At 34.0% G+C, this 13,850-nt stretch overlaps 1 protein-coding gene across 1 annotated transcript; it reads right to left on the reverse strand.

Annotated features, from left to right (window-relative positions):
- Positions 1-642: 642 nt before the first annotated feature.
- LOC111883668 (uncharacterized) lies at positions 643-2,260 on the reverse strand. The gene has a single exon (XM_023879990.3). It carries the CDS (start codon positions 2,094-2,096, stop codon positions 966-968), a length of 1,131 nt encoding a protein of 376 aa, XP_023735758.2. The 5' UTR covers positions 2,097-2,260; the 3' UTR covers positions 643-965.
- Between the last annotated feature and the right edge of the window lie 11,590 nt (positions 2,261-13,850).

Consider the following 13,850-nt stretch of genomic DNA (forward strand, 5'->3'; position numbering starts at 1 on the left):
AGAAAATCATATTAAAAACGGTAAATTCGTCATTTTGAAAAAAATCGTAATAGATTGGACCAAACAAACAACAAAATGAAAACTTTGGACCAGTGGTGCTAGTCCAAATTTTTTTGGACCAAAGTGACAATTTTGAGCAAACCACAGGGACCATTTGTGCAGTTTAGTTATATATATATATATATATATATATATATATATATATATATATATATATATATATATATATATATATATATATATATATATATATATATATATATATATATATATATATATATATATATATATATATATGTGGGAGGATGTCTTTTAACTTTAAAAAATAACATCTAAATCTTTTTGTTTAAACAGTCCGTTGAACTTCAAAAATCAAAATCCTTTTGAACTTTAAAATCAAATCTCAATCATCCTTTATTCTTAAGAAATGATGTAAAATAAAAGTTTTAATACAGATTAAAGCTATCATTAAAAGACAGACTTGCCCTTAAACCATTCCCAAATTCTCAACAAACGCCATCAATGTTCTCAAGGATTTTGAGTAAGGCCGAAAAAAACTGCCCGCCGTAGAATGTTCAACGGGATCAGTTTCGGAAAGCCATTAAAACAGGACAGTAAATTTTTTATTCAAAGTCCAGAAAATTAGGCAGAAATGAGAAATCAATTTACTGCAAATTACATCATAATTTAACATTTTAAAATCTACATATGCAGTTAGGGTTCTATGAAAAACTCTACAAAAAGCATCAACAAACCTGAAAATAAAATAAAATAAACAATAACAAAAGACTACATAACAACCCTAATGTTTCCGAATTTACCTGTAACAATTCCTTCCACTTGTTCTTGAATTTGAGAGCAAACAGAATAAATGTCAAGCTTCATGATTTGGACAAAAACTCAGAAAGTATGCAGACGAGTCTTCATCGATTTGGTTTATGGAATGCGAGAAATCCTAAAAATTTCTAAGGCAGAGGATTCTTCCTCGGCCTACCTCTTTTTTTAGGGACGGTAGCTCCGGCAGTTGGAGTTGGCTGTTTCTGTAGAGTCGGTTTCGGAGGTTGAACTTGAACCGGAACGGGAACGGGAACGGGAGCCGGGGCAGGGGCAGGGGCCGGTGCCGGAGCCGAAACTGGAACTGGAGGCGGAGGCGTCGGAGCCGGCGCCGGCGCAACAAAAGCCTCACCAGGTTCCGCCAGGGGCACGGTGCTGCCGTTTGGCAAGCTATCAGCCGACGGCCAAGCTTTGGCGTTCGTCGGGAACATCGGCGGCATCCAATTCGGAATGGTAAGGGTTTTTGCCTTGTCGGAGTTCGACATCGCAAACCCCATCGGAAAATACCCCCAACAGCAGTAGTACGCTTCCTTCCCTGGGATGCTCGGCGGCAATGACGACTGTGGTATCGCAACGGCCTGAAACGCTCGCTTACAACTCTGGCACCTCAGGCAGCACCCGTCGTAAATTTTAGGGTACTCGTATAAATTATAACAGTACGGACACGCCGTCCAAATGTTCGCTTCCTTTTGATTCGACGTCACCGTCGCCGTCGCCCCAGCTTGATTCGCAGCCGCTCCAACGTCGGCTGGATTACGCCTCACAGGAATCTTTTCTCGCTGAATCGGGTTGTTCTGGTTCTGGTTCTGGTTCTCTTTCTCTCTCTGATTCTTCATCGAAACAAGATCCACCTTCGAGAACGCAAACGATTCGTTATCGTACGCCGATTTCCTCGAAGAATCCGACAACAAAGCCCAAGCATCCGCTACGAGCTTGAACGCTGTGTCGGCGAAGGGAAACTTATTCTTATCTGGGTGCAGAAGGAGGGCAAGGCGGCGATACTGCCTTTTAATGAGATCATCGTCGTTACGGCGACTCTCAAGTTGAAGGATGCCGTACCAGTCAGGATGGTTGTTGATCCGTTTGTCGGCGGCGATGAGTACATCAACAACGGCCAAGATCTGGTCGGAACCGTCGAGTAAGGGTTCAGTTTCTTGAGCTAGAAGAGCGAAATCTCGACAACCGTTTAGATCTTTGCCTTGTAAGAGTTTCTCTGCGATTCCCAGCAACCGCTCGGCTTCAGCTTTGCTCGTCGATTGCATCTCTGCGATTGAAAAAGGGTTTCGCTGAACGGAGACAGAAAACGACGGAGGGGGAGATGAGTGTAGTAGATGTTTTTTATTTATTTATTTGTTTTCTTTTTAGTTTTATTTCATTTAGTGGGTTAAATGTTTACATTGTATTCTCATTCCAAAATAATCATTTTTTCTTTAAAGTAGTAATTTATAATCTAAAATATAATGTAACAAAGGTTTATCATAATATTCACAAAAATACTGATGATATTTAAAAAAATTAATTTTATTTATTATATTCCAAAATATAGTAAATATTTATTAATTTTTTGGAGACCACATATATTATCACTAAACTAGTAGCTTATTTCGGGCTTTGCACAAATTGTTTATTTTTAAAACAAAAATGGGACCAAAAGTGTCGAAATCAACAAAATCTAGGGACCATTTATTTAAATTAAGTCAATTCCGTTACAAAAATCTTTAAATTATATAAAAAAACAAAAATAGGATCAAAAGTAGAAGTTCAACAAAATAAAATGATCTTTTATGTAAATTAAGCCAATTCGGGGAACATTTATTTAAATTAAGCCAATTTCATCACAAAAAAATCCTTAATATATATAAAAAAATAAAAAACAAAAAATCCTATATATTATACACTAGTTTATAACCCGTGGGAACCACGGTTATAAAATTAATTAAACTTTTATAGTAAAAACTCAAAACTATTAATCACTTATTTTAAATAAATTATTAATTAAGAGATGTTTTTATTAGTTATATGAAATTATAATTGTTGATTCAAATAAATATATAAAATTAATTTTTAATATATATTAGACATTTTTTATTTGTGAACTAATAAAAACAATAATATAAAATTAAAATTTAAAATTTAAAATTTAAAATAGAGAATAAGTATATTGACAAATATGAAAAAGGAAAATAATGATGAATAAAAAAAATTAATGCAATGCAATATGCACAAAATTACATGCAACGGGATTAATGCATGGATGGATGCCCCTCCCCAAGCTTAAAATATAGCATCGTCCTCCATGCTTGGAGAGAGGCATAGTTGGCCTATTGAGAGTCGGATGGTGGAGGATGGTAGCTAGGTTGGGAATGGGTCAAAAACAGTCACAGATGCATACCAATTGAATTTTTAAGTAAAATATGAACGACTAAAGATATGGAAAGAATTTACCAAATCGTTCTTGGAGCCTTGCAATTGTGGTGAGAACCTCCTCTTCATCCTCCCTAAGCTATCCGTGAAGTATTTTTGGAGCCGGAGATTCATTTTCTAGGCATAAAAAATAAGTTAAAACCATTTGGGACATAAAAAAATTAAAATTTACCAAAGACTAAAAAGTTTTAAAAGAAAGGACAAAAATAACCCCGGGTTGCCTCCCGGTTAGCTGCCCTTGTTTTAAGTCGTTGGCTCAACTTGGCCCCTAAATGTGCTTTTTTCTAAGTAGGCGGACCTTTACAACACATTAACCTTCTCACTACTTCCTTCAATTGAAAACTTATCTTCTACCTGACTTTTTTTTAAAGCACCTGCTCACAAAAATCTAGGCATAAACAATTAGTAACACCGTGTCCCCGGCAACGGCGCCAATTTGTTAGGCGTGTCAAACCCAACAAATAAAGGGTACTAATGACTCCTTAAACACTACTACTTTGTACTAGAAATGTAATACAAGGTAAGTAGGGTCGATCCACAGAGACACGGAACAAATGTTTATACCCTTTTGCGGAAGGTACAATAATGGTCACATAAATGGGGGGTTGGTATGCAATGATTTAAACAAAAGAATAAAGCAATAAGTAAATGATCAATTAAATGAAACAAATTTAGGATTTGTGAGAACTCCAACTCTATGCAAGACAAATTAGCAATGTGATTCCATGGATGACAAGATATTTTTTTTAATTCTATCTAAGTTGGTACTTGAAAGTGTTAACAAGCTCTAACACTTCCCATTCACCACAATAATTAACCAAAACAAGCTCTTTGATTAATCCTAACCTTACTAACCTAATCTAAACAAGCTCTTAGAATTGGATTGAAAGGTTGCTTTAAGCTTTATGTGAATGTTCCCAACAACACTCAATACTCCTCACAAGCTCAGGAGCGTAAGAATGTGTGAAAAGATTTACACTAATTTCATTCAATAGAAATCAGATTAGTGCTTGTTACCTAGTCTAATTTACAAAACAATTACGGATTTTGCAATTAGATAACTTGAATGATCTAACCCTAATTCAAATGGCCAATAAGAATCACAATTAGAATCAAACATTCGATTGAAACAAAATCAAGTTCACTAGATAGAAAATTGAAAGAAAACATCAAGTCATATGACTGAAATCACATCCAAATGTCAAGACATAAAGTTGGAGAATTTAGGGTTCTAGCCACTCATGGCTAGAACAAGATCACAAATCTAGAAAATGAAATTAAAGTTCTTACAAAATGAAATCAAATGTTCCCAAGTGTTAATCAACTTCAAAATCCTCAAGAAATTCGCCTTCTCTACTCCAAAAGTCGACCCCCTCAAGAAAAAATCGGTTCCCCCCTTTAAGAATGGTGAAAAACTGCTTTAAAACCCACGTTTACGTTTACACGGCCCGCGTAAATTAACACTGTCATTTACATGGCCCGCGTAAACACAAACATATACTGCGCAGAAATCTACGTTTACACGGCCCGCGTAAACGCAAGGCTTGCATTTACACGGCCGTGTAAATCTCTATAAAGCCAAAATGTTCATTTCTTTGATATCTTGCTCCTCGGTGCTTCGCAAGTCCTGAAATTTTGTCTACAACTCTTATTTACCTCCTCCAACAATATCCTACCTCCAAAAGTCCCTGAAATATCACAAAAGTATGTGAATGAAATTGCCTCATGAAAAATCCCGAAAAATTTGCAAAATGCATGAGTTTAAACCTAAATGCAATGCACTTTTATGGAATAAAGCTACAAAATGGGTGCATAAAATGCACCTAACATATATATATATATATATATATATATATATATATATATATATATATATATATATATATAATAACAAATTCTTGAACCATCAATTGAAGAATAAAAAAAATTACATTAATTATTATAGAATACGGGTAACAATTGCTAAGAATTACATTTATTGTTAAAGAATAAAACTAAAAAAACTTTCAAATCAAGAAAGAAAACATCAAAATCTAACAAAGACACTAATACATTCTAAAAAAAATAATGTTGCTAAGAATCACTTTCAATTTTGTGGTCCGTTTTTCAAGCATCAACTTCTGTGAATACAAAACCAAATTGTAATTTAGAATCCAATAATGCATTAGCAAATGAAAAATAAAAAACTAAATTCATTTGGAAAAATATGCAGACTTGTGAATTGCACCAAAACCAATAATCAAGAATTGTAGAACATGCATAAATCAGTGAGAAAATATTTCATATTCCATTCCAACAGAATTTGTAACACCCCAAAACCTGAACGGCAGAAATGTTCCGTGGCGGAGGACGTCATGTATAGTATCACAACAATGCAAAGTAGTAAATAAGTAACAACATCATCCATTGCATTAATAATATAATTTCATACAAGTGTGTTCCTTAAATAGTAATAAGACACCAAAAATGAATATCCAAAATAAAAGACAAGTCTTGACTGTGCTCCGCCTTCTCAAAATCTGTCATCGGCACCTGTCTACTGATGACCTGAGAATACAAGTTATTTTGAAAGAGAGGATCAACATTTAAGTTGTTGAGTTCATAAGTATTTAGTGTCAATGTTTGTATAAGTTCGATGAAAATGTTTGTAAATGTGTAATGTAAATGTTTGTATATGTTTGAAAACTCCTAGAAAATCATATATTTTCTACTAGTATAAAAAGGTAGTATTCTACCAAGACCCGACTGTTTTGTATGATTGTTTCTCTGTAAAAGTGAATGCTTTTCCCAAATATGACTATCATTACCAAAATATAGTTTTATATTACCCTTTATGTGAGAAGATCACAATTTGAATATAATGGGAAAATGTATGTGTACTGCAGTATTATTTGTATTAACTACTGAAGTAATAACTACCTTAAAACCAATGGTTTAATTAAGGCAAAATGTGATAAGATTGTTACCATACTAAACTGACTATAACACGACGATGAAAGACGTCGGAAGAAATGACATTTGACACCCGTAGACTTGCAAATCCCACTGTAGCGAACAGCAAGGGTGTAGGATAGTCAATCCAGTATAGATCTATACGCAAACTCACGCTCTCCCTCCAGGAGATTCTGGTTACAAAACATGACATAACGAAATGTTCGATGTGTCATGAAGTAGTATCTCACATTATGTTATCTCTGAATCTTATTATAGTATACTTGATATAGTATTAGTATTCTATGTATAGTATTCTCTGTATAGTATCCTTTGTTAGATTAGTGTCTAAGTCCATAACTATTTTGGTATGTACTTGACCCGATGGTGCATGGTCCTTTTGGGTTGCCTTCACCAAAGCAACTTGATAGGATGAATTATGGAGAGAAAGGATTAAATGTGATTTATTAATATATTATGAGAATAATATATTAAAGGAGAAATCATATTGTTTAATTAATATTAGTCAAGAATTAATTAGTAATTAGTTTTGTGACTAAAAGAGATTAATTAAACTTAAGGGACTGGAATTGTAATTATAAGATAATTGCAATTTGGGCTATGGATTGCCTTATATTAAGGAGTGGACGAATTCTATGGGGAAGCCCATAAGAAATCGTCCAAGGCCTTAAGGAGAGGGATCCATGGGTTGCTTAGGGCTTAAGCATCCAAATTAGGGTTTCCTTGTTAGATAACCCTAATAGCCTAACTATATATACATCCCTTATGACCCAAAAACGTGGCTAAGCATCCTTCTAGGGTTTCACACGTTTTTGGGCAGCCTCCATCCTCTCTCCTCTTCATCCTCTTGCTCTTGGTGTTTGTGAACCATTAGAGGAGTGACATTTGTGACTCTAAGCTTTCTAAAGTCAATACAAGGAGGATTTGGGATTGTTATTGCTATATAACAATCAAGGTATGATCTAAACCCCAATTATATGTTATATTGATTATCATGTTCTAGATCTAGGGTTTATAGTCTTGGATAACTTGCATGTACAATAGAGAAACCTAGATCCAAGCATTAGGGTTTGTATGAGCACATAGGATGTTCTTATGACCAAAACTCATCAGTGGTATCAGAGCCTAGATTGGTTTCTATTGTATTGATGCCTTGTATGTTGGAAAAATTCATTTTTTGTGGTTCTGCTTGCTGAACTCGCCGAGTCTCTAGATGAACTCGCCGAGTTCATGCTAACTCGACGAGTCCATGCCTGACTTGACGAGTCGGCTGGTCAGTAAGAGGGAAAACCGGGAATTCTTGTTGTTTTTGCTTGAGGATACTTGCCTTATCATATTAGATCAATATAAATCTGATTTTTTGATATATATATGAGTATATTCTTGATCTAATTGAAGATATTTATCAATTAATAAAATATTTGTTTCCTTATGTGATAATTGATTAATTATTTTGATTAAATTGATAAATTGTTTTGCAAGAAATCATTAAATAAATCAAATATGGATAATTATGTGATTAATTGTTAATTTAGATTATTTGTTATATGATCCTTGTGTTATGAAAAGTTTCACATTTTCCCCTTTAGGTTTTATAGTTTAAATTTGACCTCAAAAGTTTTGTTGTTTTGAAATTTAAATAGTTGAAACCCTAATGTTTTGAAAAAGGTTTCAAAACTTGCCCTCAAGTTTTGGAATTTAAATTTTGATTAATTGTTTAAATTTTGATGTATATTTAAATTCTAAACCCTAATGTTTTGAAATGTTTCAAAACTTGCCCTCAAGTTTTGGAATTTAAAAGTTGATTAAAAGTTTAATTAGGATTGTTAAATTCTAAAACCCTAGTATTGTTTTTGAAAAGTTCAAATCACAACCTTATGGTTTTATTAATTAATTAAGGTGTATAATTAAAAGAGATTTAGTATATCCATAAAGTCTTGGTGTACAATTTAATTAAATTAAAAGTATAATCATTAAATTAGACCACCTAGTATTTTAAAAGTATAAAATACACCCTATACTATATATATATATATATATATATATATATATATATATATATATATATATAACATTAAAAGTCTAACATTATATATATGTATGAGTAAAAGTCAGTCTTACCGTTAGTAGGCCTCATTCACGAAGCTGGTCTATAAGGGGCGTTTAAGGAAATTGCCTATAAAATGGCGATTGAATGGGTATCCACTCTTACCCACCGCACTCTTGACTAGTGGAGGGTCGTTAGAGGGTCGTTAGCCGAACGGGTAGGATGGGACAAAACCTTCCATTATAAGTATAACGAAGTATAAAAGTAACTAAATATTTTCATAAAATTCCCAATCTTAGTTACTTAGGCAAAAGTGAATTGATGCAATTCCATGAAATTACACTTTGTGCCCTTGCGAAGACATTAGTGGAGCGTGTGTGGTTTACCGGCACACTAAATGGTTCTAAGCAAAGGTAGCAAAGGGTGACTCAATGTTTGTCATAGTTCGGTGGAGCGTGTGTGGTTTACCGGCACATCGAATAGGTAACTGTAACATGTGGGGGCACCATGTAAGTTTGCATGGTTATTCACACCCGCTTTGTGATCCTCGGCATCCCAGTCACAAACTAGAGGGGCATATCGAGATTTAAACATGCCATTGAAATGTTCAATGAATCTCAAAGGATCTAGGAGTTTTCATAGATTTAAAACTTAAATTTCTTTTTCGTTTTTCATGGTGGAAATTAGTGAATCGTCATTCACTTACCTTCAAATGTTCTGCAATTTGGGTTACGGCATCCCTCTCCCGAGTTGTAGAACATTGTGTTGGGTCCTAGCCTTGGTATCTCATTTGGGTGATTTGCTAAGGACTCAAATCAATCAACTAACTTGAATTCGTTTTCTCCCGTTTTGTAGATGTCAAAGTTCGACAACTATGGTCTTCCCAAATCCCGTGAAACAAGCATTCCACATGAAGATGGTATTCCACGATTTAATCAAGGAACAAGAAATCATGCTTCACTTCCTCCACCTCCTCTGATTGTTCTCCCTAACCCACAAGTTCAAAGGCTTGAAAAGTTCAAAATCACTCAAGCCCTTTTGGCAAGTAAACATAAAGAAGGAAAGTCGGTGTGTGCACACGTCCTAGGGATGAAGTCACACATTGATAGGTTAAGAATGTTGGGATCCGTTGTCTGTGAGAAAATGGTTGTTGATTGGGTTCTTCAGTCACTTCCTAATTCATATAGTGAGTTCGTAAGAGAGTACTATATGATGAACTGCGACGTGACCCTTATAGATCTCACCTATATGCTTATTGATGCTGAATCAACAATGGTTTGGTGCAATAGAGAAGCAAAGTTGATTGGTGAATCTGCCTTCCAGACCTCTATGGATATAGGAAATGGCAACGAAAGACATGCTATGATCGAAAAGTTTGATCATAAGAGAAAGGCAATGTCTGAAGTAGTTCCATGTGTTGTTCCAAAAGATTCGATTTGCTTTTATTGCCAAGAGAAGGGGCATTGGAGACGAAGCTGCGCTATTTACCTAAGAGATCTAAGAGATGGGAGAGTCGAAACGTATGGCTCTGCTTTAGGTAAAATTCATTGACTAACTCTTTTAAGCTTCTATTCTAGATTCTTAATACATAATGTGATAAGATTACAATTGATGTTTTGTAGGATCGAAGAAAAGAAAGGAAGCTTAAGGGAAGAAGTGAGCAAAATCTAACCGTGAAGAAATGGATTTCGATCGCATTACTTGAAGATTAGATTCTTGAGCTACTACTTAGAGTTAGAATTGAATTGCTAAGAAATATGTATTAGCATAGTTTCTCAATGAATTGCATTGTAAGGACAAATTTTTTTCGCAATAAAATAAATTTTGATTTTATTTATCCTTGTAATGGCGTGTATGAAAAATTGATGTTTGAATGTTTCTAATATTAGCAATAATGGATTTGATTCTTAATTATGTTGTTTGTGGAAATGTCGAGAATTTACCAAATAAGGAGAGTTTCTCATCGCTCAAGTTTCAATTGGACAGAAACTTGGAATCATGCAACTTGGTTGCACGATGAATGAGAAATTTCATATTTGGAAATTAGACTAATTCATTGACAAAATGTCAAAGTGAAGGACTAGGAGATCGAGCACACAAAGTTGCGTGTTAATTAAGTCCACCACAAGAGTAACAAAGATATTCATCATAATTTACTAAAGGTTTAGTAAATATGATTACACTTATAAGATTAAGTGTAATTGTGAATTGATTTAAAGGGTTTAAATCAATAGCAAAACGAATAAGAAGAATCAAGTAGGCAGAAAGATAAAAGTTTCTCCATTCTAAGAAGAAGGGAGAGTAGCTTTTATGCTTTATGATAGGTCTTAATGATTAAGAACCATATCTCAATTGATCCTCTAAGTGAGTCTTAGTACAATTGTATGTCTAAGAAGAGGAATCAAGAATTGAAGAAATGGTTAAATCAAGAAGTAAATCATACTTCGTTCCAAAACAAGTCTTAGAGTTAAGATTGTGACATTGAGTGAAAATTATTAAGAAGGTTTATAACATTCATCAAATGTGGAAAGTTGTGATGTCTTGGATAAGACAAAGACCAACTAAGACCAATTTATGAAGTGTTTTGATAAAAACTACACTAACTCTTGAATATTTGGTTGTCAAGAAATGTTTATTGACAAGAGAATCTTATATGTCAAGGAGTCAGTGGGAGTCTTAATGCTCTTGAAAGGTTTCAAGAACAAATCAAAATAGACCTTATCGATCATCACTAGCACACGAGTTGAGGTTTACAACCTATCGTGTTGACACTATTTTGTTTCTGTGCCATTCCAATTGAGTTAATTATGCATGTGAGTCCTATGAGTTCTCATTTGAACGCATAAAAGGCAAGGCACCTTAATCAATGAAAGGTACATTGATAGGAAAGGGTGAGCTGCTTAACTACTTGGAAGACATGGTGGGCAGCTGTGCTACCATAAGGCAAGAAATCGAGATTAAGAAAGTTCGATCCATATGAGTTTGAATTTGTCATAAACCTTGGTTTTGACAAATTCACATGGGTAGGAACAAATACACCGTTTAAATCTAAGTGTCATAAGATTTCCTCCTTCATGAAAATGATTGTGAGGAAATACTTTCACTAAGAAAGATTTTAAGAAGATAGTGATTGTAAAATTGCATTCTCAAATTCGATTATGGTTACGGTATCCCTTTCCATAATTTGAATTGTGAGGTTTGGTAATTGTTTAGACACACATATGAACTATCTAAGGCAAAGGTGTATAAGTTCAAGAAGCCTTGATAAAATATTATCAAAGCACTAAGTATTAGAAACATGAACTTAAGAAATTCAATAAAGCATTGTTTTTCTGAAAGTTAAGCTGTTTCTGAATACATGTCAAAGCTAGTGGGAGCATAAGTGTTATGTTTATAATAATCATCATGATAGTGGGAGCATAAATGTTATGATTGTATGATTATTAAGGAAAGTATTGCAAGTTGGCAATATTAATTATAGAAAACAAGAGTCATTCTTTGCAAAGTTGTAAGGATGGAATAGTTGTTTTGCTATATAATTAAGGGAGAGAATATTATGCTTCATTTCAAATCTAAAGGCTTAGGTTGTGGAATGTTAATAAATTTAGTCAAGGGTACATAGTGTGTTCTTAAAATTTCGATTATGATTACGGCATTCCTCTTCACAATTCGAATTTTGAGAACATAGCAAATAAAATATTTATGTAAGACATTATGCATTATGTCCCATACGCTTCGGGTATAGGATCGATTGCAAATGCTATAATATTTGACCATTCTAAAATTTTCCAAATGTCTAGCGCATTTAGAGGGAAAAGGGACTAGAATCGGTTTTGACTAAAAAAATTAAACAACTATCAAATGACAATCCAAAGTTCGCCGAGGATTGGTCAATTGTGAGTAGTTAGAAGTATAGTATTGGAAGATATGGAAATGTTTCCATATTGGATGGAACATATCGACATTATTATGAATAGATAAGATTCTATTAAGAATGAGTTGTCATATGGAAAATATGGAAACGTGTCCATATTGGGAATTGAATATTGAAAATCTATGACTAGATTAGAAACTTTTATGCAAAAAGGATGTTCAAAGAATGTACTTTGAGTGAAAGACATCACGTCTATGGAATTGTCTTGTAACAATCTCCAATAGAGGACTTTGTAATATCATTGGCAATATTTTTTGTGACTTTGGTGCAGTGACATTACGAAAGGATCATTGCATAAAATGTTAGAATCTAATATATTCTATAAATGGCAAGAATTTGATATTCTTTTACTTATGGAAAGGGATTAGGAGTTGTGAAATGAGAATGATTGGAAATGTGTTCAATTTGATCTATTTCACAAAGTAAGAACCATAGATAAACATTTTGTGCATGCTAGGAGCATGGGACAAGTGTATTAATTCAAGTAAGAAGTTGATTACCCGAAACGACAAATAATGAGTAATCAATATGGTGATAAATAAAAGGTGTTTTATTTATGCTCAAAGGGTTGAGGCCATATGAGATTAGTATTATTCTTGTGTTTCACTTTGCATGTTTGACTTCCTGAATAATTTGATTGGTTAAGAACAGTCAAATTATTCGAACGGGCCACAGTCATTCATATGTTGGAAGTAGGTATGAATGAAGACTGTCATGAATTGGTATGTGGATTGTCTAAAGGGTATTAGACATAAGCAAATGTTTGCTGCAACGTTCATGAGTGCTTACGAATATGATTTGAGCATTGGATTAAACCCACGCTCACTTGGATCACTCCATGGATTATATCACGAGTGATTGGTGAGACGATAACATCTTATATTCTTGAAACCGAGATGTGTGAGTTGTATCTTGCAAATCGGTTGCACATTGATAATATGTAAACGCACTAGTAACTTGGTGTTATAAAACATATTGTTGTGTGTGGTTCGGTGAGTGAGTGCAAGCAAACATTGAGTCAAAGTTTATCTGTTCCTTTTATCCAAAGAAGGATAAAAGTGATATCTTTGGGCCCCTTGATGATTTAGTGATGACAAACGTAAATGCTCGGCCGGGCTAGGGCTAATTTGATTTGTTCAATTAGTCAGTCGTCATAAATCGGAAATCGAGAAATAGTACAAGGAGAATGATTTGAAATCATGTCTTATACGATATCTAGAATGAAGGAATATATGATCCCTTATCTAAAGGACACGCGTATCTAATAGGATCAGAGTTGACAACGGCTTTGGAAAGCTACGATTGCAGATCAGGATCTGAAGTCATACGCATAATAGTTATAAGACTTATCCAAGTGGGAGACTGTTGGATTAGTGTCTAAGTCCATAACTATTTTGGTATGTACTTGACCCGATGGTGCATGGTCATTTTGGGTTGCCTTCACCAAAGCAACTTGATAGGATGAATTATGGAGAGAAAGGATTAAATATGATTTATTAATATATTATGGGAATAATATATTAAAGGAGAAATCATATTGTTTAATTAATATTAGTCAAGAATTAATTAGTAATTAGTTTTGTGACTAAAAGAGATTAATTAAACTTAAGGGACTGGAATTGTAATTATAAGATAATTGCAATTTGGGCTATGGATTGC

This window comes from Lactuca sativa, chromosome 9 (genome assembly GCF_002870075.4).
Source record: "Lactuca sativa cultivar Salinas chromosome 9, Lsat_Salinas_v11, whole genome shotgun sequence".
NCBI lineage: Eukaryota > Viridiplantae > Streptophyta > Magnoliopsida > Asterales > Asteraceae > Lactuca > Lactuca sativa.